Here is a 27,071-nt window from a genome sequence, read left to right as displayed (position 1 = left end):
AAAACAAAACAAAACAAAAAAAAACGAAAAGGGGAAGAAAACAAACAAGGAAAACGCCTGTTGGTAGATCAAGGTCTGTGTGTTGATCTTTAGGAGCGTTTTCTAGACGGGGTGCCACGCCCTGGCCCCAGCGTCCATCATTTGTCTTCCCTTGGGACCTCCTTGCTCTGCTTCCCTGCCGCTCCATTGGAAGTTAAAGTAATTTAAAAGAGCATGTACAACTAAGACTAGTTTATAGTTTACAAAGAATGTCAAGTTGCTTATCCTGTCATGAAATGGAATTTATTGTTCTTATCTGAACTTCTGGTATCTTGGAAGTGGGAAGAACTTAGATGTGCTTACACGTCCATAAAACTTAAAGAGTTAAGGGACTAGAACATGAAATTCAGTGGAAATAGATATTACTGTACTTTTTGTATGTAATTATTTTTAGTATGCATTGATGCTATTTATATGATTAACAGCAAACATATATTTTATTACATATTGTGCCACATGAACTCTTTAGGGGTTTTTAAAATGCCTTTATTGAATACAAATTGAATTTCCTATTCAATTGGTTTAGGTTGAGGTGATCAGTTTGTACTCTTTTTTTAGTCCTTTTTAAAACACTTTGGCTCATATTTTATGTTTGCTCTTTTATTATAAACCCCTTAAAATCATTTTTTTTTTAAATACAGAAATGATGACTAAAACAGTGGGCTGGGAAACTAATAACCAGATATTTTGCGGTGGTTCTTAACCTTCCTAATGCTGCGACCTTTAATACAGGTCCCCATGTTGTGGTGACACCCCAACCATAAAATTATTTTTGTTGCTATTTCATAACTATAATTTTGCTACTGTTATGAATCGGGCGACCCCTGTGAAAGGGTCGTTTGAGCCCCAAAGGGGTTGTGACCCACAGGTTGAGAACCACTGGTTTAGAGCTTGGGTTCCCAAACTTAGTTGATCGTTGGAATCTCTTGGGGATGTGAAATGAAAGATTCCTGGGCTCCATTTGCCATGTAAGCTCCATTTCCATTTAATAAGTCAGAATCTCCTGGAGAGGAGCCCAGAGATCTGTAGTTTCAACCGATCCCCAGGTGATTGCAGTGATCAGCCAAGTTTGTGTGTGAACTTAAGATTTAGAGCAGGAGAGGGAAACCTTTTTTTCTGCCAAGGGCCATTTGGAGACATCATTCTTGGACCGTACAAAATTAACAACTTTAAAATTAGCTGGCAATATTTGGTGAAACATTTAATTAACTACTTCTCTTTAATGAGGCGAGTGATGTTGGCTAGTATTGACGATTTTGAGGGCCTTCTATGCCTGAGGGTTGGCTGTTCCCGTGGCTTAGAAGAAACATCAGTTTTTTTCAATATCTAGAAGAGATTAGAGTGGCATCTTGTTACAGGAAGCGGTTTGTCCTCCTTTGTATTTTGAAAGTCCATCTTCAGCGTCCAGTAGCATTTGAATGTCAGAAGGGCTTTTGATGCCATAAAGGTAAATGAAGAGAAGTCTAGAAGTATAGTTTGATCTCTGTCTAATCCCCTGTAGCAGAGATTGTTATCAGATGCATTATTTAATCTGACTTTTCTATATGTGCAATAAAAGAAATACCCCTTTTTAATACGATTGTAAGGTTGAGATGCATATGCTGATTATTAGCCAGGTACTATTCTAGATTTTGGGAATGATAGGGATTAATAAAATCCAATCCCCAGTAAGAAAGAAGAACTGACGTGTAATTATAATAATGTGTATTGAGTGGGAGTACCAGTATGTGTAGGAAATTAGAAGTAGGTATTTTGGGAATATTTTCTGGAGATGAACATTATTAATTTGAAGGACACAAGGTGAAGTAAGATTTAGCCAATTGAAAGAATGGGGAAGGAGTAGTTGGTATCAATGGAGGCCAAGAAAATAAAAGGTTTCTAAAAGTTCATTAAAAATTCCATGATAGCTGAGAAGCAGCAAAGCCCACATGGAAGAAGCACACCAGCCTGTGATCATGAGGTATCGATAGGATCAGGTATCAGGCATCAAAAAACAAAAATTCATATCATTGTGAATGAGGGAGAGTGCAGGGTGGAGACCCAAAGCCCATCTGTAGACAACTGGACATCCCCTTACAGAAACCTTTGATGTAGGGAAGTACAAGTAACCATGGAAAGGAGAAACCTTTCAGTCCATATACGAAAGAACAAGCAATTTGTTGTCTGAATAGAAAGTACACTTGTATAAAGGTAGGAAGTGATGAGAAATGTGGTTGGAGTGGTAGACTCGATCGAGTAAGATGGCAAAAGGCCTGAATATTATGTTGACGAGTTTAGGTTTTATTCTATAGACAATGAGAAGACATTGGTTTTAAGCGTAAGTGTGACAAAATTGTTACTTGTTTTGTTTTAAAAGTAGATGTGTTTAGAACTGGAGAGATTGTAATGGAATTAGGCTAGAGGCAGAGAGGCTTCTGAGAAACATCCAGGCAATAGTTGATGAAGGTTTTGCTTTTCGGTAATGGGGAGTGGTAGAAGGGACAAAGAGACATTTTAACTTGTGAAATAAGGGAGGATAAGACCTTTGGAACTTGTTTGGTCTTGACTTTTTCCAGACATTGAATTGCTGGACCTCAGGCTTTCAGTACTTTTATTTGCAGATTCACTATATTCTGATCATTTGATCTCGATTATTTTAGTATGGTCTTTGGTGAAGGAAAATAGGAGACGCACGTGTTAGAAGCTAGGGCCAAATTTTCTAGGAGTTATTAAACATACTTCTTCAGGAAGCTTGGTTATGAAACAGAGTAGTTAATTGGTAAGTTTCTAGTGTGGAAATTCCGTTAGAAGTAAAAGTATAAGAAACTATTGTTACGTGATGGTCTTAATGGTCTCATACTTTTTCCAAAACATTTTGAATGTAACTTGAGGGTGAGTTCTCTTTAGTTATCCTCCAATTAACCTCTAACTCAGTATTGATCATCTTAAGGAAGTGTGAGGCTGAATTTATTTTTAAGTATAGAGGTTTAACTGGATTTTACAACAGGTGTTGTTCCCAAAGGTGAGTACAAAAATTAGGTTTTTGTGGTACCCCTATTTGCCAACACCGTCGGTTATTTCAGATTTTAGGGTAAGGCTTAAGAAATAACAATGTTTCAACAAATGTGAATATAAAATAATGATATAGTGTTGGGATCTTTCGTGTAGTTTTTACATGGACTAACAACTCTCTATATTCAAATAAATTTACTTTAGGATGAGACTGATAAATCTTCTTTAATAATAAACCATAAATTGTCTCGTAATGAAATGGTTGAAGTTCTTAAGAACAGCAAAATTAAAACCTCTTCAGGAAGAAAAAGATCAAATGAAAATGAACTTCAAGAAGATGGACCACCAGCAAAAAAAGGTACTACCTCAGCTGTCAGGAGGTCTTTATAACATTAGCCCCTAAACCCATAAACAGAAAATATTCCAACAGGAGGCAATTTGCTCGTCTAGGAGAAAAGTATGCGAAAGTCTAAATGGCACCAGTACTAGATTACTATTATTTAAGTTATTGCTAAGCTTCCTCTGCTCCCCCCCAAAATATTAGTAATATTATACAGGGAGGCTGGGTTTTCTAAATGTGAAACTGCTTTAGCTTAAAAAATCAGACTCTGCTACTTCCTATTTACTGGTAAATTTGGATATGTTGAAATCCATGTGCTGAGACTTACCTTTCATCATTAAAAAACCACACCCGCTGCCACTGAATTGATTTTAACTGATAGTGATCCTCTTTAGGGTTTCTGAGAGTAAACATATTTCTGCCACAGAGTAGCTGCTGGGTTTGAATTGCTGACCTTGCTGTTAAAAATGCCATGGAACCCACTGCCAGCAAGTGGGTTCTAGCTCACAGTTGGAAAGTAGTGTTTCCGAGGCTGTAAATATTTGTGGAGTAAATAGCCTCATTTTCTCTTTTTTTCCACCCCACCCTCAGGGCTAGCAGTCTACTCTGGGACCTGGCAGTTAACCACCCAAGATAAAATGATACTGCCTGTCTCCTGAGATTGTCAAGAAAGAATAAGATTGCATAATAAAGCAACAGTAAATTGGTTATTTTCAGAATTACATGACTTGAGGAATTGTATAGAGTTAGGTACCTGGTTTACAGTATGTATAATGTTTCTGTGAACTAGATGGATGAAATGGATAGGCAATAGTCACGGACCGGTTGCCATTGAGTTAATTCTGACTCAGACCTCATGTGTGAGAGTAGAGTTGTACTCCACGGGGTCTTTTCGTGGCTGAGACCTTTCAGAATTAGGCCACTGGGTAGATGTGAACCTTCACTCTGTCCATCAGCGGCCAAACTAAGGACTCCACTATGAAGACTTTGAATAGCTAGTCTTCGGTTTTCCATTGAAGAAGGGTGCGTTTGCTATCAGAGGCTAGTGGATAGGCTTGCTTTGATTTTCATGGCACTCTTTATTTCTCTGAAGGGGCTTTGGTGGCTCAGTGGTTAAAAGTGCTTGGCTACTAATCGACAGGTTGCAAGTTCTAATTAATCAGCCATTCTAAGGGAGAAAAGAGGCAATAGGCTTTCATAAGTTGTATAGCCTTGAAAACCCTCAAAGGAAGAGCTACTCTGTCCTGTAGGGTCAGAATGAGTCATAATCAACTAGATATCAGTGGATGAATACTTTCTACCAACTTGGCCAGTGCCAGAGAATAGTTGTGACTATAGGATTGATAGGTCATCTAGGTAAATAGAGAAACAAGTAACCTACGTAGTGTGGTCAGTCCTAAAGGTAGCCCATTCATGAAGAAATAGTTTATTTTAAAATTCTAGGTTTCAGGTATAGACAATTTGAGTTAAAGACAGTTTAGGTAAGGAGCAAAATAATATTTTTTAACCTAAATTCTTAACCACTTTGAATAGCTGTGTCTTGAGTATATTATTAGAGACTGTGTTGTTAGCTGCCTTCAGCTTAACCCCTCCCTCATAGTGACTGCGCTATAGGGATGACATAAGATATCAAATGAAAACTACCCATCTTCCATGATAACTTACTGCTTAAAAATCTCCAGAACAAAGTTTGACTTCTATAACTGCTAGAATAGGATCAGAAAGTTGGTATTTGCATAGAATCCATGTTAAACTTTATGAAGAACATGAATATCTGAAGCAAAATTCGGTACAAAAACAAGTTAGCTTGATTTGCATTATATTTTATGATAATACCAATTCTTGAAATATTAAGAGAACAACATGACTTGATTACAAAAGTCCTTATTGAGCTTTCAGTATTCATATTTGAGGTTGTGTGATTCAAACCTCATGTTAGTGATTCATTTGTAAGTTCTGTTGTAACTTTTAACTTGTCCACGTCTGACTCAAAAGGGTTCAGACGTTTTTCCCACTTGTCTTTGTAAACACTAAGGATACTTTTAAAGACAGTTTAAGTTATGAAAAATAATCTAGCCCTAGTATTATTATGCTTAGTTTTTTCTCATCTAGTCATTTTTACTGCTGAAGGCATATGTATGGAAATAGCATCATAAGCAGAAACTTTAGTTGAAAGAAAAGTAGAAGGCTGAGCTAGTGGAGAAACTGGGTCATGCCACTTTGGGATGACTTGTTCAGCTTTGACGAGATGCGAGCAGATAACCTGTATTTCTGATGAAGAATAATATATAGGTAGCAAATTATTTAAAAAATATGTCCAAACTTACTGTGGTCACATTTACTGTCAAAGTTAAGGGGAAATCATTTTCATTTAAAGATTTCAGAACAGCTGCAATTCTTAGAATAAACTAGACATTGTGAAGAAATAAGTTTGGAAGATGTAGCTGTGAAGATATGAAAAGCATCAAAAATAAACTCAACAGCTTTGAAGAGGCTAGAGAGACAATCAAAATAATATATTAAAAAGTTTGTCTAATGAACTCAGAAAAGTAGACTGTATTAAAAGAAAGAGCTTTAGGATCTCATATGAGATGACATAGGTACAGCTGCCCAATAGCTACTGGACAGTCAAGTGAAGGAAAACATAAGCACTGTATTTGGAAAATAAAATGTATAAGTGAAACTTATTTTTGAGTACTCACTACTGCACAGAAAAACTGGATAAATCCCAAATGAATGGGGAGATGAGATTCTCAGACTACACAGGGATTCTTTTGTGGAGCCATACACCCACTGGGGGTAGATCAGTATCTTGTGAAGGCTGGACCTTTAAATTTATGGAAAAGGCATAGGATTGAAATCTTGAGAACAAAGAATAGTCTCATGGCATTTTGTTCTTATTCTATAATTGTAGCTCAAAAACTAGTTGTAATTGGTTGTGCTTTTCCTTTATTTTGCTTGCATTTTCAACAGAGATTACTGTATAGGAAGATAGATATTTGCTTTTGAATATAGGGTTGCTAGGTTTCAGCTTAAAGAGTTTTTTATGATCTCAGAAATGTTTGCTCTTAAATTGAACAGACATTCATATGTGCATTCCATGAACTATTATCTCTCAACTAGGATGCACAAGAGCTTGTTAGAGGTTGGGACCATTTATGGGTTTGAATCTCATCTTTACATGAAGTTTGACATTTGATCTTTACACAATGATTATATGTAGCAAGGCTGTTAGATAGCAGCTTTGTCATGAAGCCAAAAACCTTTACAAAGGTGACTGTCAAAACTTCTACCAGAAATTTTCAGAAAGAATTGCCTAGTTTAATAATTCTCAAAATGTTGCAAATATAGCCATCTTAGACTTACCAAGTCAATACTTTTGTGAAGGGTCCTAGGAAATTGTTGTAATAAGGTTCTTGAATGGTTTTTCTGACTAATAAAACTTGAAAGTCGGTATTGTAAAACGTAGAAGCGAGGACTTTACACTTCTGAACATGAAGTAACAAAACATGAAGTAACACTAAAGTAACCTGGTTAGCACTAAGGATCGCCAAATCACTTCATGGAATAATAGAATTAAAAGATCATGCATCCCCCCCCCCCCCAAGAAACGTTTTGAAGCTCCCTTGCATAGCTGGTGCAGGCCACATTAAGAATTTATACCTACGTAAACCAATACTAGATTTCTGCTTGCAAAATTTAAGTTGCTGTTGTTGTTCCTGGTGCAGTGTTGTGTGTTAGAGCTGGAAAAGGAGATCATATGTGGTATAGCTAAATTAAATATTTAACATAGACTTAGTAAGGATACATAAAGATACATAAGACTTGTGGTTTAGAATCTAGTAAGTGTAATAGCTAAGTATGATCAAGCACAATACGGTAAGCATATTAATTTAATCTTCACAAATTTGAGATGGTTGGTATTACTACTGTTTCCCTTTTAAGGTGGTCTGGTCACAAGGTTAATGGTTCAAACCCACAGCTACTATTTGGGAGTAAGATGATGTGTCTGCTGCTAAAAATTTCAGTCTTAGAAACTATATAGGGCTGCTTACTATGAATTGAAATGGACTAGATGGCAATGGTGTCTTTTGTCTTTTTTTGGAGAGGGTGTATATCTGTTTTACTTTGAGGAAACAGTGATAAAGAGGATTAAGTAGTTTATGAGTAGTTAAGCAACTAGTAAAGTGCAAGACTTGAATTTATTTATTTTTGTAACCGTTCCTTATGCAGCTCTTATGCCAAAGACACCAAATTCAAAAGCAGAGTGTGGCCGCGAGAGTGTTTAATTTGTGCCTTTTTTGACACCACATACACTAGTTTCCGAAAGTGGATGGTCAGTATAAAGACTGGAAGATTTGAATTTAGACATGATTTCAAAGTCTATAATTTTAAGTTTTACATTACATGACTTCTCAGAATTTTAACTTTTCCCCCTAATTTTGCTATGGAAATTTAGATAATAATTTACAAATCACTAATTTAGTAGACTCCATTATACAACTGAATTTTTTTTCTTTTTTAAAACTCTTTTTAGAACATGGATATCAGCTTACAGCTTTTGTGTGATCATTTCTTCTTTGCTCCATGTTTACAAAGATTTGGGCTAGAAAATTTAAAGGGCATGAAAAGTTATAAAGAGGAAAATAGAAAACACTGGTAATACCACTCAGAGATAAGATTCTCCCTTTGCATATTCATTATTCATTTTTAGAAGTACTTTGAAACAGTGGACTTACGACACACAAGCTTTCCAACATGTTTTTCCTCCCTTAAAAGTGTACTTTTGTTTTTCATTAAGTTTACTGTTTCATGTTTCAGTATTTGCTCATGTGGTAATTTCTTAGTGTTATTGAAGTTTTCCAGATTAATAACCACTTTCTTATTTTTAAAAGGACCTCTATATTTTGACCCTTCTATCTCTGAAGATCACAAAATACATGAAGCTATACAAGAAAACATTTTCAAAGAAGAGGAAGACATGAGAGTTTTACAAAAGAATAATGAAGAGCTGAAGGCACATTCACTCATTATTGAGAATGAACTTAAAAATGAAAGGGAGCAAAAAGCAGAATTGAATAAACAGAATGTTAGTTTACAAGAGGAACTTTCTTCTCTAAGTGTAGAGGTCCAGCAAATTCAATCAAAATATGAAAATGCAATTTCCAAATTACATGAACAGAATGATATAAACAAAGAACAGGAGGAAAAAATTATGAAATTGTCAAAGGAGTTAGAAACTGCAAGAAAAAACATCACAAGTAACATCTCACAAATAAAATTAATGCAAACAAGAATAGATGAACTCCGGATGCTTGATTCTGGTTCTCAGCTCTCAAAAATAGATTTACTCAATCTCAGGGATCTGTCAAGTGGTCCTCAGGAGGAAAATGTGCTGAAAACACAAGTACAACACCTAAGCAATGATTATTTGGTGAATCAGCTGGTGAAAGAATCTTGTATTCAAGAATTTAGTCGGGAAAGTTCTTTCCACTCTAGTATTGAAGCCATTTGGGGTGAATGTAAAGAGATTGTGAAGACGTCGTCCCAAAAAAGCCATCAGATCCAGCAACTGGAAGAAAAAGTCGGAAAATTACAAGAAGAAATACAGGGTTATGAAAATGAAAATAATAGATTAAAAGCAGAAGAGAGGGAAAACAAAAATAAAGACGACCTAATAAAAGAAAAAGAAAGTCTTATACAACAGTTGCAAGTGGAACTGCAAGACAAAGCCATTAGTCTTAATGCTGAAATGCAGCACGTAGCTGAGGGCACAAGGGCACTGTCAGAGCTTACACAGGATATTGCTTGTTACAAAGAGAAAATACAGGACCTGGAAACGATGTTGGAGACACAGAAAAACAAGTATAAATGCTCAACCAAGTTAGAACAAGAAATTTTGGAAAAGGAATCTATCATACTAAAGCTAGAACGGAATCTAGAGGAATGCCAAGAAAATCTTCAGGATTCTATCAAAAACACCAAAGATTTAAGTGAAAGAGAAATCAGGTTGACGGAAGAAATCACCCAGTTAACGCGTTATTTGCAAGATGCGAAAAGCTCACTTCATCTAAAGGAAGAAGAACGTGAAAGCATCAAACAAGAAGCAGAAAAGTAAGCTACATATTGTTAAAATAGGCAAAGCATTCATCTCACTAATCTTTTGAGGGGGGTCATTGTCAAAACGTATGCAGCCAAAGTTATATGCACTTTAAACAAACTTTACCTTAACAGTTCGGTAGCATTGGTTATCGTCTCGTGTCACTTTTGAGCCGTGAGGTGTGGGCGTAACTTATTTTGTTAAAGTAAAGCATATGCACAAAGCTTGAACTTTGTTTTTTTTATAAATCTTTGAAGGCACAAAACGCCTGCAAATATTTATTCTTAATCACATGAACTCTCTGAAGGATACCTTCATTCATGGTTTAGGCTTTCCAAGTTTGAGAAAAGATGTAATTTTTAAAAGATTGTTACTTGTGCAGCCCTAGTTAGTTAATGGTGCAGCATCACAGAAATATAATTTGTATTTTTAAGATTGAAACAGGACCTATCTGCAAGCTCTGCTGTTAACAAGACTCTGAAAATTGATCTTCGGAGGAAAGAAGAAGATTATATTGAGCTGAAAGAGAAATTGACTGATGCCAAAAAGCAGATTGAACAAGTTCAGAAAGAGGTAGATTACTTGAAAAGTAAATTTAATACCATGAAGACTCTTTTCATGATACATTAAATTTTCTGCTAGTTCATTTGTCACCTTGAAATTGTGTTTTAAAAAGAACAAACAATATTTAAAATATTTCTTTTGTATTTGGATTATATTATTTAATAAACTTAGAAATTTCCCTCCCATAATTATCACTATTATTTCCCATGATAAAAATCTTGCTATTTCATACAGGCATTATGTTGATGGTTTTTTGAGAGTTCATAAAGAATTTGAGATTCTTAAAATAATGTAAGAAGAAAATGATATGTATTCTCTATTAGAATATGAAGACATTTTCTGATCGTTGGAAACCATATCATGTGATACATAAAATCTATAATTTTTCCTTTTTTTAAGGATAAATTTAGTTTTATTTGTAGTCTTAATTTTTCTGATGTGTAGGAAAATGACAAGTATATGAATCTCTGACGAAGCACCTATTTTTTTAAACAAAAGGTAATTTTTTTCTTTTAATATATTTTGTTTTACCATTACTTTATAGGTATGCGTAATGCGTGACGAAGAGAAATTACTGAGGAGCAAAGTTAATGAACTGGAGAAAAAGAAAACCCAGTGCTCTCAGGAGATAGATATGAAACAGCGAACCATTCAACAGCTCAGGGTAATGGCCTTGTTTTCACTGGCGGGTGAAGGACATTCCTTCGGTCTATTTTAGTGTCGAGTTACATGTGTGATGAGCCCTGGTGGCACAGTGGGTAAATGCTTGGCTGCTCACCCAGTGGGCGGTGGTTTGAACCTCCCACCTGCTCGGTGGCCGTCTGCTTCTGTAAAGATTACACCTTTGAAAATCCTATGGGACAGTTCTACTTTGTCCTACAAGGTTGCTATGAGTTAGAACGGATGACTATGAATTTGGTGTGATTTTTGGAATGAAATAGATAAGTTCTTCATGAAAAAAAACCTGCCGTAAACTTTTCTAGAATCTAAAATTAACTAAGTCCATAATGACTTGTTCTAACAGATTGAGCATGTAAAGAAAAAAGTAGGGGGTTGGTGGGGGGGGACTTTACAGTGGCAAAACCTGGCCAATACCACTGGTGCCAAGTTTTCAAGAATAATGTCATCATTAATAAGGCCTCTTGATAGGGCATATCATGTCTGGGTTATTATTTCCTAAGAATTCACATCAGCAGTCTAATCGTGAGAAAATATCCAATAAATCCAAATTGAGGAGGTACAGGCAAACCTCTTTTTGTTGTGCTTACACATTTTACAAATTGACGATGTGTGGCAGCCTACACTGAATACCATGTCTTCCAGTGTCATTTTTCTGAGCGCATGTTTCCCCTTCATGTCTCTGTATCACATGTGGGCATTTCTCACAATCTTTCAAACTCTTATAATGTTGTTGCACACGTAATAAGCTACAGCTTATTGCCATGATACTGAACATGCTGTGTCTCTGAAGCACACCTGTTCTTACTACAAAATATTTGATGAGTACACATTCAAAAGAACCAAGGTCATTCAGACAAAGAAAGTCTAAGTATCGCAGATTGGAGGGAGACGAGGGAGACGTGACTAACTGTAGTGGTGCAGAAGCAGGCTTGGCTAGGATTCTGTAACAAAAAGACACTACCTGAAAAACTGGTGAAATCCAAATAAAATCTACAGGGTAGTTCATGGTACTGTAACATTGTTACTCTTTTTTTTTTAAAATAAGTATACCCCAGTTATATAAGATGCTGACATGAGACAAAGGAGGTTATATAGAACATCTCTGTGTTGTCTTTGCAATTCTTTTGTAAACCCAGAGTTGTTTCAAAGTAGAAATTAAAAAAAGAGAAATTGAAGTTTGGTTCATTGAAAAAAAATTTGTTTTAAAGAACTAAAAATTTCTCTGTTATACACAATATTTTTTCCATTGATTAAATGAGTAAGACTACAGTTAAAATATGGATTCATTGTACAGTTAGTTAATATCCAACTTAGGTGCACTACGGTGAATTGCATGTTGTTGTTGTTGATGCATCACTAGTAGTTTGCACTCATCTAGAGTTGCAACTTGAAACAGAATCATACAGACAGTTTTTTTACTGAGTAGAAACACCAGCCCCATTCGATGATCTAGAATCTTCCCCAAGTGCATTTATTATTGCAACTATCAAAATGTCCATATTGCTCACCTTTTTATGTATTAAAATGTATCTAAGATTCTATGTAATGTTGCTAACCTCTGAAGACAAAGATTTATAAAGATATTGATAACTTTATAATATTAATTATTATAAAGTTGGGGGACTCCAAATACATGATCAACCCTCCTTGTTTCTTTGGTTCTGGGCCCTGAGAGTATATGTAGAGGGTACTTAAAATATTTAGTAAGTAAAGTAGGCAGTAACTTAGAGGTAAATTAAAAGTTGAAAGGTTTTATTTTTTACCTGCCCTTTTCTCCCAAGTGAAAAACTGAAAAGCTGGATATTGGTAGTCACGTATGTCGGAGACATATTCAGATTTATTATTGAGCCCTGTTTTTGAGTCCCATTATTAAATATTACTGTATTTTATTTCACACTTGCATTTAATGCTTATTCTTTCATTTTGTAGGAGCAGCTTAGTAATCAGAAAATGGAAGAAGCTATGCAGCAGCATGAGAAAGTGTGCAGAGGTCAGGAACAGACACATCAAGTGCTGAAATGAATGCCAATATTTGCAATAACAGTTGTTTTAACATTTTTCGTTAAAAATTTTAAAATGGGTGCCACATGAGATACATATTTGTCAGTGTGAAGCTTGATTTTAATGTGTAATTTATCAACTTAGAGTTTATTTTTGGTAAAACAATAAATAGTCAAAGCCACAATGGTGTCTTGATAATGGCCAGTAAGGTAAAGAGATCTTTAAACTTACATAATGTGTTTTTTAAAATCCATGTTGTTAGGGGCTGTCAAGTAGATTTCTACTCGTCATCAACCCTCTGTACAAGCGAATGAAACACGGGCAGTCCTGTGCCAGCTTCACATAGATACATGTGAGGCCATTGCTGTGCCCATCGGGTCATTCCATCTCGTTGAGGGCCTTCCTCACCACCGTGTCACACGTGATGCTCTTTTCTAGGGGCTGGTTTCTCTTGGTAACATGTCTAAAGTAAGAGAGCCAAGTCTCACCATCTTTACTTCCAAGGAGCACTGTCACTGAACTTCCTCCAAACCAGATTTGTTCTCCGGTAGTCTTTGATGCTTCCCATATTCCTCACTAGCACAGCAGTTAACGCAATTCTTCTGTCGTCATTACTCCTTGTCACATTTGTTCCAGCTTGCACATGCATATGAGGGAACTGAAAATGCCGTGACTTAAGTTAGGTTCCGGTTAGTCTTCAAATGACATCTTTGCTCTTTAACATTTTGTCTGGTTCAGCATCTTTACCCAGTGCAAGACTTTGTTTCAGTTCTTGACTGCTGCCTTGATGACTGTTGATTGGGGATCCAAGTAAAATGAAATCTTTAAGAACTTCAGTCTTTTCTCCACTTATCATGCTGTGGCCAGTTCTGAGGATTTTTGTGTCCTTTACATTAAGTTATGATCCATACTGAAGGCTGTAGTCTTTGATCTTCATCTCTAAGTGCTTCAGTCCTTCTTGACTTCTGGCAATCAAGGGTGTATCACCTGTAATTTCAAATTGTTCCAATATTGGTGCCATATTCATAATAAACTCAGACCATAGGAACAATTAGGGAGGTTAGCAGGTTACAATTTAGGTGAGAAATGATCAGGGTACAGTTGTTCAGTCACGACAGTCTCTTCTCCACCATGTTTGCGGTGAGACTTCTCGCTGGACCTGTCTTTGGGCCTGGCCTTTGCCCTATTTGGCAATGTTGCGAAACTCTGTAGGATTGCCAATAAATGCACACAGGGCATGTTACTGTGCTATATAACCCCCAGCCAGAGGCAGTCAGCCCCAGCTCCTTGGGTCAACAAACCTAGTGCCCCCAATTCAGCGTCTAGAAGCACCCCACTAGGCAAGCCAGCTTCCTCCCCCAAAGCACACAGCTTTACTTGCCCTGAAGTCTGGGAATTCCACCACTTTATCTCATGCTCTGGTTCTTGGTTCTGCTGCTACTGCTCTGGTGCTACTTACTTCTGTGGTGACAAAGCTGTCACCTGGATCAAGGAGGTTCAGCAGGATGAAAATCATAATTTGACCTATTAACAGTCACGACTGAATCACATTATTCTATCAGTATATTTCCTTTTACCCCCATTTTCTTTTTTGGTAGGAGTTACAAAGACTGACTAGAAGAAACATTAAATAAACCACTACACTGCATTCACTTCACATTCTTTGCTCAGCAGATAGATCAAAGAAATGTAAAAAGATGCAAGTCTGGCACACACCTTTCCTAACTTTAAACCATGCAGTATTTCCTTGTTCTGTTAGCCTGACTGCCTCATGTTCTATGTATCGATTCCCCATAAGCACAATTTAAGTGTTCTGGAATCCATAGTCTGCATTGTCAAATGTCTTTGCGTAGTTGATATCAAACAGGTAACATCTTTTTTTGATTTTCAGCTAAGAGTCATCCGATGTCATCAGTGATATCCTTTGTATTGCATTCTCTTCTGAGATCCAGCTGAACCTGCAACCATTTTTGAATGATCTTTAGCAAAATTTTTCTTTCATGTGATATTTTTGATACCATTTGATAATTTCCATGTTCCATTGGGCCTCTTTTCCGACGAATGGGCACAGATATGATTCTCTTCCAGTCAGTTGGCTAGGTAGCTGTCTTTCAAATTTCTTGGCATGGACAAGTGAATGCTTTCAGTGCTACAAAGGTTTTTAAAACATTTCACTTGATATCCTGTCAATTCCTGAATCCTTGTTTTTCAGTAATTCCTTCAGTGCATCTTGGACTTCTTCAGTACCATCAGCTTTTTATCACATGCTACCTCTTGGTGTACCTTTCATCTTGTACTATATTTTGTCCAATATTTCACTTTGGAGCGTGAGTTTTTATCTTTAGTTCTTTCTGTTTGAGATGCTGAGTATGCTTTTCCCTTTGGCTTTCTAACTCCAGGTGTTTACAGACTTCACTGTCATGCTTCACTGTTTTCTTCCACTGCCTTTTGAAATTTTGTTAATCTCTTTTTCTTTATCATTTCTTTCTGTTGCTTTAGCTACTCTTAAGTTCAAGAGCAACTTTCGGAGTCTCTTCTGACACCTGCTATTGCTTTGCTTTCTTATTGTTTTTAATGACTTTTTTGGCATGGTATATTGTGTTCTTGATGTATTCCTATAGCGTGTTTACTCTTTGGTCATTGGTGTTCAAAGTGTCAGATCTCCTTGAGATGTTCTCTAAATTCAGGTGGGATGGCTCAAGGTTTTATTTTTAGCTCTATCATGTAAATGATTTCCAGCTTTGTTTCTGTCACCAAGGCCGTATATTGTTACCACTGATAATTCTTTGTTTCCAGTTTTTACAGCCCAGTCACCACTAATTATCAATGCATCTTTATTGCATTTTGATCAATTTCAGATGGAAAAGGTTGAGGAATTCTTCAGTTTCATCATCATTGACTTTAGTGGTTGTAACATAGACTTGAATATAGTTGTATTAACTGATCTTGTAGATGTATGGGCATTATATCAGAGCATTGTAATTCAGGATTACAATGTAGTGTTCTTTTTGACAATAAGCACAACCCATTTCTCTATAATATGTCATTTCCAGCATAGAAAACCATGTAACTTTTTGATTCAAAATGACCAGACCCGTCCAGTTCAGCTATTTCCTAGGATATTAATCTTTTTGTCTTCCATTTCATTTCTCATTTTTCTAGATTTTTACTTTGCACATTCCACATTTTGGCTATATTGGTGGGTTTTTGCAACTGTTCTCATTTTGAGCTGTGCCCCATCAACAAATGAATGCCATAAAGACCTTGTTTGCACCAACCTCATTCTGAAGGTCACTCTACCTTGAAGAGGCAGCTCTTCTCCAGTCATATTTTAAGTGCCTTCTAAACAGGAAAAAAGATCGTCTTCTAGCACTAAGTCACGCAAAGTTCTGCTGTTATTAATTGGATTTTTAGTAGCTAATCTCTCAGAAATGGACTACCCATTTTTTTCTTTCTAATCCCTTCTTCCCACTGCCATCAAGTCAGTACTGAATTATAGTGACCCTCTGTGGGTTGCCAAGACTGTAACTGTTTACAGGAGTAGAAAGCCCAGTCTTTGTCTCGGAGCTGCTGGTACACCACCAGGACTCCCATTTTAAGGACTAAGGTCTCTTCTTAGCTAGTGGTTGTAACGGCAATTTGTAAGCCAAATCCATATCACTGCCCTTTTCTGTCAGTATAATTTTGTTGTATTAAAGTCATATTGATTGCTTTTATATTGCTTTTGGTAGCTTTTATATTGCAACAACTGAACTGAATAGTTCCAGCAGATGTTCAAGTATTTACTGCTGACCACTGTTGCTCAATGGAAGAAAGATGTAGCAGGCTGCTCTCGTAAAGCCTTCCAGCTTCGGGAACTCAATGGAGCAGTTCTACTCTGCTATAGAATCGCTGTGAATTAGAATCAACTAAGAGAATGTTATTTTTGTTTGGTGGGTTTAGACTTTAAATAATCTTTGCGCTTTCACTCTCATCCTTAGATCAGTACCTATATTTTGTTTCTTATTCCAGTGGCTCCTGATCCATTACATTATATGTCAAACCTGGAATATGCTCACTGATTGATTCCATTAATTACATTTTTTCTTAGCTATGTCTTTTGCATATATAATTTTTTGCTATAGATATCACCATGAATATGTCTGTATAACAGTCACATGTGTTTGTAGTGGAAGTTCTTAGGGATTGCTAAGTTACTCCCCAAAGAGTTGATAATTATGCATATTGCTCATATAATAAATGAAGCATATCAACAACACATAGTCCTGTGAAATAAGTTGGAACCGTCACCTAGTCAGTATTCATAATCTAGTGTTTCAAATGACTTGTATGTCATTTCTGTCTCCAGCTTGTCTGTGATAGCCTTTCTTTCCACTTTCCGTCCTCCAAATGTATGTTTCAGCCTTTCTTCATTGTCGCTTTTTGAGGCCATGAGAGCTCTCAGTGATGGTCTTTCCTGAATGCTTCTGTGACAGTTGGACATTCTGCAGTGGTACATCATATGTAGTTCTCTTTATGTTTTCTTTTAGGAGAAATTCTATCTACCTAAGGATCTCTGGCCACCTTCCTTATATCAGTAGCAGAAGTTATGAAAATTACAATATATAATGTTTTGTTTTGCTATAAGCTTGTTTAATGTCCATTTTGAGGGGGGCCAACTTTTGGAATTTCTATCATTAAAAGTGGCATTTTTAGCATTCTTACCTGTGATACCAGTAAGAGTTTTGATACAAATTGTCAGCAGTGAGCCCAAAGTCTGCCTAATGGTGTTACATAAGGCAACCAAGTCATCTTTAGTTATCCACTCTGGAGCTAAAATAAAAATAGACTTACTTACAAGTCATTATTGTAATTAGTTTTTAAGGCCAGAAATAATTTTGATAAAGGAAGTTGCACTGTAATTTCCAAGGAGCTGGTCTTGAAAATACTAGAAATAAAATGGCTTGAGAAATTTTCCCAAAAAGTAAGCTACTTTTTTTTTAAGTCCCAGAGTTTTGTTTATATAAACAGTTTAATTATATAGAAAATTTTAAGAACTATATGAAAAGATTTCCTTTCTCCCTGCCTTTTTGTCACCCTTCCCTTCATCCATTCATCTGTACATCAAAAATTATTTAGTGTTCCCTATATACCAGTACTATTCTGGGCCTTAAAGATAGAGCATTGAGTAAGACAGTGTCTATCAGGATGGAAATCATGTTGTATTTTTATGAATTAAAAATACCTTTTAATTTTAGAAGAACTGGAGAGAGTTGTATATTCCATTAATTTCCAAATGTTCTTTAAATTTTTAGAGCTAGATGTTAAAGAGAAAATAATTGCAGATATGCGAATGACCCTGGAAGAACAAGAACAAACGCAGGTAGAACAAGAGCAAATCCTTGAGGCTAAATTACAGGAAACTGAAAGACTAGCCACAGGTAAAACAGGACTGCTTATCTATCTCAGAATGTGCTGTTTTGTTTTTTTGTTTCAAATTTGCCTTCTGTTTTTCCTTCTCCAAAAGAGGGTAGCTGTCATCCGTGATGCTGAAGTATGTGGTGTGCTTTTGAAATCTTCTGTTGCATGTTATTTTCCACTGTGATGAAAATTGTTGTATCTAAGTAAAGAATTTAGGACATTTTAATAACTGGATACAAGCTTAGAATTTTCCCCAGGAGTAAAACTGCTCTTGTTTAATTTTGTCCAATTCTTAGCATTATCTTAAATGTTGTCTTCAGTATAAATACTCTGACCCATTGCCTTAATATCAACAGTTTGTTTATTGGGTGTGGCAAATTTTAACACATTTTTAGTAATAATAAAGAAATGTGTGGCTTGTGTAGAAAGGGCAAGAAATGTAGAAGAAGTCAATTGGCTTTGCCGTTTACTCTGAGGTTTGGGCAGAACACTGGTGCTGTCCCATTTTAATTTTATTGATTTATTAAATGTATACATTTACAACAGTATACCAGTAATGTGCTACTAGATATTGTTGAGAAAATCAGGTGAAGTGATAAATTTAAGTACTTGTTGCAAACTGTAACTGAATATTTTGTGGTTGAAACAGTGATGGTAAGTACATGTCACTTCATACCTCTTTAGCTGCTTTTATAGCTAGAACATAGGTTTATTTGGGAAATGGGGTAATTTTGTAAAATTTCCTATGTAATTAATGTTGACCTGAATTTATACTGTAAACTCCGAGCAGTGTTCAGCAGAGTCCTGAGAGATTGTTGTACTTCATATTCACTTTGACTATAGCAGAGACATTTTAAAGTGTATTGGTTGGAATAGTCTTTAGTTCATTTTGGTTTATGGTCCTCTTCTAGGCTGTGTTGATTGTTGCCTATAGTTATAGTCCATGCCACATATACTTTTACAGGGTCTGACTTTAATTTGCGCTTCTAAAAATGATTTCATTTTATGATTTCAAATCAGAATTGGAAAACTTGAAGGAAAAGTTCAAATATCTGGAAGCCAAAACTAATCAAAGTACAAATAATGAACTTGACAATAATACAGATGTGCTTAGTCAAAAGCTCAATGAGCTTCAACATGAGTTGCAGGTATGATTTCATAGATGTGTGTATATACATATATTCATCATATTCTAAATTAGAATTCAGCAGTATTTTATTTATGAGAAATATGTGTGGGAATGTTAAAATACAGAGGCAGTGAATGGATTCTCAATTTTGTATTCCATGTAAGGATAAGTCCAAAATTATGGTTAAATGACACAACATAGGGAATGTTGGTAAATAGATTTTTTTTTAAGGCCTTTGATAGTAACTTGTTCTATTTATGCATACAGGAATCTCAACAGAAATATAATGCTGATAGAAAGAAATGGGTAGAAGAAAAAATGATGCTTATCACCCAAACAAAAGAAGCTGAGAACTTACGAAATAAAGAGATGAAAAGACATGCTGAAGACAGAGAACGCTGTTCAAAGCAGCAGAAGGAAGTGGTGGGTAGCAATCAGAACGCCCATGTGTTTCGCCTGCTTTGGTTGGTTTGTTAACTGTGTTTCTAGGGTTCTTCCAGTTCTCTACACGGATGCCTTTGTTTCCTTAAACACAGCTGTTTATCATTACTGGGTTTTTTTCCGGCCCCAATATATCTTTTTAATTTTCTGCTACTTGTATCGGGTTTTTTGTTTGTTTCTTAATTGTAGAAATGTATGTAACAAACCTTTGAGAACTCAGCAGTGTTTTGCATGTACAGTTCAGTGACATCAGCGCCACTGATCATGTTGTATCACCAAAACTCAGTGCCCCTGGGTTCACGTGAATGGGATCATAGAATAGCTGCCCATTTGTAACTGATGAATGTTTGTTTTCAAAGTAGTCCTCCTAGGGGTCCAGTTCATATGTGCACCAGTTTATTCCAAACTAAATGTGTTTCAGCATGTCTCTGACCAGGGGCTGGCTGCAGATAAGTCCTCCTGGTAATAGACTATTTGCTTTAGTCTCACTTGGTGTCTTCAGAAAGAGGCCAGTCAAAAAAGTCGTTTCTATTGGGTTCTGCTGGGCCAGTTAAATTCAAAGCAGAAAGGTCAGCTCAGAAGGCTGTGTGACAATTTTCTGGGATCCCCAAGGGAAATTTTGATAGATTTTCTGCAAGGACACCGTATTATCACAAAGCCTTATTAGGAAGTGTTTTAAAGAAAATGGAAAGGTGCACTGGTGAGAAAAAGCCCAGGGAAGTTGTACCAAGTTATTTTTTTCTATGGCAATGCAGCTGCTCATTCTCCAGTGGTCAACAAGACCCCTCTTCCCAAGAATTTTGTTGCTAAACCTGACCCCATCCACCTACCAACCCTGATCCTGCCCTTCATACTTCTCTTTGTTTCTCAAACTCATTTTTTAAAAAAAACATCATTGAGTCTCTTGCAGTTGCCCAAACTGTTGTTTTGACATGGTGTATATTGAAGAGCACAGAATTGTTTCGGGGAATGGTGAGAAAGATGGAAACATCGCCTTGTGGTGTGTATAGATTTAGATAGAGGATATGCTCAGAAATAAGCTTCCCAGTTAGATATTTTTGGTTAAAATTGGTGGGAGGACACGTGGCTTAGAGGATCACCATTTGACCACCTCTGACTTCGCGCAAGGGGGAAAAAGAATTAAACTCATTATTAGCCCAAGGCTGGTTTCTATGAGGCAGATGGTAGTTATTTCTCCAACCTTAACAATTCCGATACTGAACATCCCCCCCAACAGCACTGTTTCGCTGGCTCAGTACTTCACTGCAGTGGCCAAATAGGACTCACAGACAATACCCACACTTTGGGGCTTATTAGGGAAGTTAGCAAATTACAAGCCAGGTTCCAAAATGCTCAGGACATAGTCCTTGGTATCAACAGGCTCTTCTCTGCCGTGCACAATAGCAGGCCTTTCTCTTTTCAGGATACTTGCCCTTACTTCTGTCCTGCTCTGGCAATGCCAAGTTCTCTTAACACTCCTGATAAATATGCAATGTCCATAATACTATGAGTCACAGCCTGAAAGGCTAGCTCCCTAAGTCAGCAAATCTAGCTTCTCCATGAGTCTGTAGGTCCCTTACTCTGCAAAAAAGCTTCCTGTCCAATGGCACTTAGTGTTTCTGCCCTGTGAGCTCAACAGCCCACTCCCTACTCTTGGTTCACTTGCTGCTCCTTTGCCACTTCTCTTGTGGTACAACTCTCTATCTCCTGTATTGAGGAAGTTCAATGCAAAAGGACCTTAGGGCCCAAAAGACAGGTTCTACTTCCAACTTTTCTCTCTTGGTGTAGTGAGATAACTCCCCTTCCTGCTTCTAGGTGGTTTGTTTCATACTCAGTGGGAAGGCAAGATTAACCCATTCCCATTTTAGAGTGACAGTTTTTATATAATTAACCTTGTTAAGACTCATAATCTATTGCATCTGCCCCCACATTGTCTTACCCTAACCCATCAGGAAAAGAGGAAACACACCTAGTCTACACGGTCTCACTCAGTTGTTTGGTGGGACTTACAAAGACTGTGACTAAACTTACCATATTAAGTCAAGTACTGTGCCACTAAAAAGGTGTTACACATTCTTAGCAGTACTTTTTGTAGACTTCTCATAGGATGATGTTTCTTTTTATGGCTGAGTAATAATAGTCCAGTGTACTTGTAGTCCACATTTTGTCTGTCCGTCTGTTGGTAATTATTGTACATACTCTTGTAATGAACAGTGGGTGTCTCAATCCCAATTTATCTAGAAGTTTTCTACTTTTCCTCTTAACTTTTTAAACACCTTTTAGTAAATTATGAAAATGCCTACCTCCTTAATATCTGCATACTGATATCTTAATATCTGCATAATAGCTTATAAATCTCTTCTTTTTGAGTGCTAACAGGTGTTCCCTACATTTTAAAACTTTTGGCCTTTTTTTTTTTAACCGTTTTCGTTTTTTAAAAGTTTTATTAAACTTTCTGTCTTTTGAACTATTCTAACATTACATGTGTACGTATTTTACCTCATAAACCGATTTGCGGTGATCTATTTGTCTTAAGTCCATTAAATTGTTTCCAGAAGGTCATATTGGTAGAAACAGCTAAAAACTATGTTTATTGAAATTAACAGCTAGCATGCATGATTTTAAAATCAAGTGAATGGGGAGTAACTACAAAATATGTCCATTTAGTGTATCTAAATATATTGTGTTATTTTGTTTGACACGTATTATTGCAGATTTTGCTGCAATTTGGTGCGTGTATTAAGTATCTAAACCTTGGATTCATAATGTTTCAAACTGCAGCATTGTGTCTATTTCTTGTCTAGGAAAAGCTTACAACACAACTGGCAGAGAAAGATACTGACCTTCAGAAGTGGCGAGAGGAACGAGATCAACTGGTGGCAACTTTAGAAATGCAGCTGAGAGCACTGATCTCTAGTACTGTGGAGAAAGACCATGAAATTGAACGATTGAGAAAGATTGTATCAGCGCCCTCTAAAATGGTTAGCTGAATCTTGTTTGTGTGTGTCTTTTTTATTAGACATAAAAGATTTTGAAAAATATTTTTTTAATGTAAAAACAATTTTTTAAGATCATTTTTTGGGGGGCTCGTACAACTCTCATCACAATCCATATATACATCAATTGTATAAAGCACGTTTGTACATTCGTTACCCTCATCATTCTCAAAACATTTACTCTCCACTTAAGCCCTTGGCATCAACTCCTCATTTTCCCCCTCCCTCCTGAACTCTTCATAACTTATAAATTATTATTTTGTGTTATCTTACACTGTGCAACATCTCCCTTCACCCACTTTTCTGTTGCCCCTCCACCAGGGAGGATGTGATATGTAGATCTTTTTAATTGGTTAATTTATCTGTCTTAAAGCCAAAATCTGAATTTCCTAAGAGACTACTGAGATAGGGTAGCAGTAGAACACTCAATTCCTGAGAAAGTGGCATATGAGAGCAACAGAGGGAACAAGAAAAGACTTCCTCATTTCTGTGGCCTTTCCACTTCAAGGTATGGGTGCATTCCAAGAAACGTGCAGCTTTACAAAACTTTTTTTATCCAAAGGATTCTTGGCCTTTAAATCCCAATTCAGTACGGGTGTAGACCATATCATTTAACCTTTTTTTCATCTGTATTTCCTCTTCTGGAAAGTAGGAATAATAATTTTACAAGTATTGACTCAGTGGCAGTGAAAGTAAACTGAAAATGTATATAAATTGAAAGTAATCTTTTAATTCCTACCTAGGTATATATCTGAATCTAAAGATGTTAGAGAGGAGGAAATATGTCATTTAAGGATATGAATTTCACAGTTTATTCCATAAAATCTTGATTTTTCTACGCTGTAAAATATTTTGATATATTTTTAACCACAATGACTTACTGCTTTAATACATCCTTACTTTAGGAAAAACCAGATGTGGAAATCAAGTCCATACATATTAGTCCAATGGAGCCTGGTGAGGTTGAAACGGAAACTCAACTACCAAGTCTTCAAAATTTAACAAATGAAGCTGAGGTGAGTATTTGTTAATACAATCTACTTTGATAATAATCATATTTTGCATGTACTTTGCTGCACAAGTGGCTAAGTATGAATTTGGCTGGGTGAACTAAAATTACAGGCTCTTGAGGAGAAGAAAACATTTCCAGAAAAAGTAGTCCCCAATTAACCTCCTCAAAAAACAAAGCATATGCTAATTAAAAAAAAATTTTTTTTTTTTACTTGGTGGTGAGAAATAGGAAGTTTCACAAAAGATGAAATAAGCAAAACAAAACCCACTGCTAGTGAGTCTGTCCCAGCTCCTAGCAACCTTATAGATCAGGGCATAGCTGCTTCACAGGGAGCCCAAGGCTGTGAGTGCAGGAAAGCAGGCCACCTCATCTATAAAGGTCCCAAGGGAGTGGCTGATAGGTCTCAATGGCTAACCTCTGTTCCAAAGCCCATGTTAAATCCAATGCACCCCCTAGGATCCTTACGGATGAAATAGGAGTGATTATTTGATGTCATAAGTAGTTTCTTAATGAAACAGTTAATTAAATAGTGGAGCTTTTTGTTTTGGTTTGAAATTTTAATTATGGTTGGGTGCTGTTGCGTTAATTATTCTCACGTAGTGGCCCAGTGGGACAGTAGAATTGCCCTGTAGATAAGCATCTTTCCTAGATTGGGTAATCTAGGAAAACATCAGGAGAGGCATGACTATAACAAAGTTTTAAAAAAGCACATTTTAAGGCTGGTTTTGGGTCTTAAGCCAGCCATCTGCCTCAGATGTCTGCTTCTTGCCAGAGTGGTGGTAAAATGTAACCATGCTCAGTGGATCAGCTAGTTCAAAGACAAGTCTTAACTCTTTTTAACTGTGATAAATGGATCCAAGGTTTTATTCCTTCTAATTTGGCTACTCGTGAATTGATAAGGAGGACTAAGTTTAGTCCCACCCAATGAAGGTCCAATTTACCTTTTATTTTTGCCTATTCTAATATCCCACCCCCACCCCTTCCCTTGGATGATGTTGGGCAAACTTCAGGGATCTGTGTCTGTGTGACAAAGGGTTCTCTAGCCTATAACATGTGTTCTGTAGAATATTGGATCAAAGACTGGTAGTTCTTCAGTAATTCAAGTTGAACATGTTATGGTCAGCAATGACAATGTAAGGAATGGCTGTAGGTTTCCAAGTAGCTAGTTTATGAGGTTCAAATGATGTAGACCTCAGATTTTAAGACTTTAGGACAAAGTTTACATTTTCACAAAGCTTTGTTATTTGGGACCTTATTCCATTGGTTCTTTGAACTAGACCTGAAGGGAGAGAGGGATAGGGACATTGTAGATTTTGATAAAGAGGAAAAGTTGACACAGTTCTTCTATGATTGTTTGGTGAAATGACGCCTCTGGTGATTCCAAAGAGTTTTTGGTATTTCCCAGGTGGGTATGATGTTTTCATTGAGTTCTTTGCTATGTGAAGGTTACTATATGTGACAGCAGGGGAAGAGTTCTACCCAATGTGAAAAATCTGCAAATCATTACTTATCCATATTTGTTTTTGAATAAAATCTGACTGACATTCAAGTGTAGTCCTAGAAGACAGAGAGTATTGCCCCGGACAGGGGGGAAGGGGGTATCACCCAGGACCCTAAGGTGCTTGCTAGGATTGCAGTGAGTACACATAGGGCAATGGGTGGTAACCTGTTTAGCCATGAAAAACTTTCTTCATGAATAATTTAAAACATATATATCCTTTCCTTTGTGGGAAACTTCATGCTAGACTGACAACATTCAAGGAATTGGTAAGTTTTCTTGCTCAGACCCTCTCCACAATTTAGTGACAGGATCTTGGTAACAGCTTACCTTTTTCATGCTCAAAATTTGTCCATTTGGATTAACTGTTAGGTGCAACCAGGAACAGAATTTCATAGGAAGGGAGCTTGTGGCAGAACGATGTGACGTAGATAATTAAGGCAGACAAGAACAGGGCAGAAGGGCATCTAAAAAAACGTGTCCCAGCAAACATATCTGCTGTGATTTCCACTAGTTTGGAAGTAGCTGCCACAGTCCTTGGGCAATAAGATATCCCCTGGTTACAGGGGCAAACTGGGCTATCATAACCAACAGGCTCATCAAGTAACCTATCTTGCATGTTTTTGAGTTTGTGTGCTAAAAGTATTTGCAGATCCATTCTGTAAAAATAAGGAAAAAATATCTGGATGGCAATTAGGGAAGTGGACATGCTCATTGGAGTTTCATTTAATTGAACTACAGCCTCTTGATAGTCTGGTGCAATTTTTAATAAGCCCAGATCAGAAACACGGCCTTGCTTGTTGAATGTTTTGAGGACTTGAAGCCCTTGCTGCTGAAGATCAAAGATTTCAGCCTTCAGTATGCATTACACCTCAAGATAAAATAAAAAATTCTCACAGCTGTACCCATAAGCACCATCATGATAAACAAAGATGGAAGTTACTGGACATTTCATTTTGTCTGGATCCACAGTCATCTCTTGAAAGCAGCAATCAAAAAATTAAATACTGCACTGGGCTAATCCACAAAATACCTCTTTAAAGTGTCAAGAAGCAAAGATACCACTTTGGGGGTTAGGTGTGCCTGATCCAAGTCACGGAATTGTCACTCACTTTGTATGCTTGGGAAAGCTAGGCTGTGAATAAGGAAGACTAAAGAAAAATGGATGCATTTGAATTAGGTTGTTGGTGAAGAATATTAAATAATATCGTGGACTGCCAGAAGAAACAAATCTTTATTGGAAAAAGTACTCCTAGAATTCCTCTTAGAAGTAAAGGTGGTGAGACATTTTCCCATGTACTTTGGACACTTTTCCGGAGGGACCAATCGTTGGTAACGTAGAGGTTCATCCAGAAAGAGGATGGCCTTCTTTAAGTTGAAATGACACAGTGGTTGTAAATATAGGCCCAAACAGTAGGAACTTTTTATTGTGATTTAGGTGAAAGCTTACAGAGCAGATTACCATCAGTTTTACATTAAAGAAATTAATACCCATTTTGTTTCAACGCTTCCATTTCATTCCTCTCAGTGTATCATCTTTTACCCTTTCATCCCTGTTTCCATTTCTCCTCCTTGCCCAACCCTCTGTCCTTAGGTAAATGCTGCTCTTTTGATCTTAAATGATTGATTTTCTTAACATGAGGATGAATTTAGTTCCAGACAAAGGGTGTCTGACAGCCAAAGTTTTGGCAGTCCTAGTCTCTCTCCAACCAAAAGCTCAATCCCTTTTATGAATTTGAGTTCCGTTCCACATTTTTCTTCCACTCTTTTTTTTTTTTTTTTTTTACATTTTATTAGGGGCTCATACAACTGTTATCCCAATCCATACACACATCAATTGTGTAAAGCGTATTTGTACATCATTTCTCAAAACATTTTC

The 27,071-nt window shown here is 36.7% G+C and overlaps 1 protein-coding gene and 1 non-coding gene across 6 annotated transcripts in view; one reads left to right on the top strand and one right to left on the bottom strand.

The window, feature by feature from the left end:
- KIF20B (kinesin family member 20B) overlaps positions 1 to 27,071 on the top strand; it is a 65,703-nt gene that overhangs the window by 27,334 nt on the left and 11,298 nt on the right. For all 5 annotated transcript variants that reach the window (XM_045291419.1, XM_045291421.1, XM_045291422.1 and 2 more), the window contains exons 18-27: positions 3,235 to 3,388; positions 8,266 to 9,484; positions 9,905 to 10,043; positions 10,579 to 10,698; positions 12,645 to 12,705; positions 18,011 to 18,136; positions 19,137 to 19,264; positions 19,513 to 19,668; positions 22,491 to 22,667; positions 23,588 to 23,698. In XM_045291419.1, the coding sequence (XP_045147354.1) occupies positions 3,235 to 3,388; positions 8,266 to 9,484; positions 9,905 to 10,043; positions 10,579 to 10,698; positions 12,645 to 12,705; positions 18,011 to 18,136; positions 19,137 to 19,264; positions 19,513 to 19,668; positions 22,491 to 22,667; positions 23,588 to 23,698 (2,391 nt within the window). The remainder of the gene's footprint in view (positions 1 to 3,234; positions 3,389 to 8,265; positions 9,485 to 9,904; positions 10,044 to 10,578; positions 10,699 to 12,644; positions 12,706 to 18,010; positions 18,137 to 19,136; positions 19,265 to 19,512; positions 19,669 to 22,490; positions 22,668 to 23,587; positions 23,699 to 27,071) is intronic.
- On the bottom strand, positions 7,587 to 7,721 carry LOC115870012. The gene has a single exon (XR_004046481.1). It is a non-coding gene; the product is annotated as a small nucleolar RNA SNORA13 (small nucleolar RNA).

The sequence above is a fragment of the Echinops telfairi genome, unplaced genomic scaffold, assembly GCF_000313985.2.
Source record: "Echinops telfairi isolate 266 unplaced genomic scaffold, ASM31398v2 ScPeMD7_70;HRSCAF=299, whole genome shotgun sequence".
Classification (NCBI taxonomy): Eukaryota; Metazoa; Chordata; class Mammalia; order Afrosoricida; family Tenrecidae; genus Echinops; species Echinops telfairi.
Note: the sequence above shows the minus strand (reverse complement) of the source record. Positions and strands in the feature narration are given on the sequence as shown.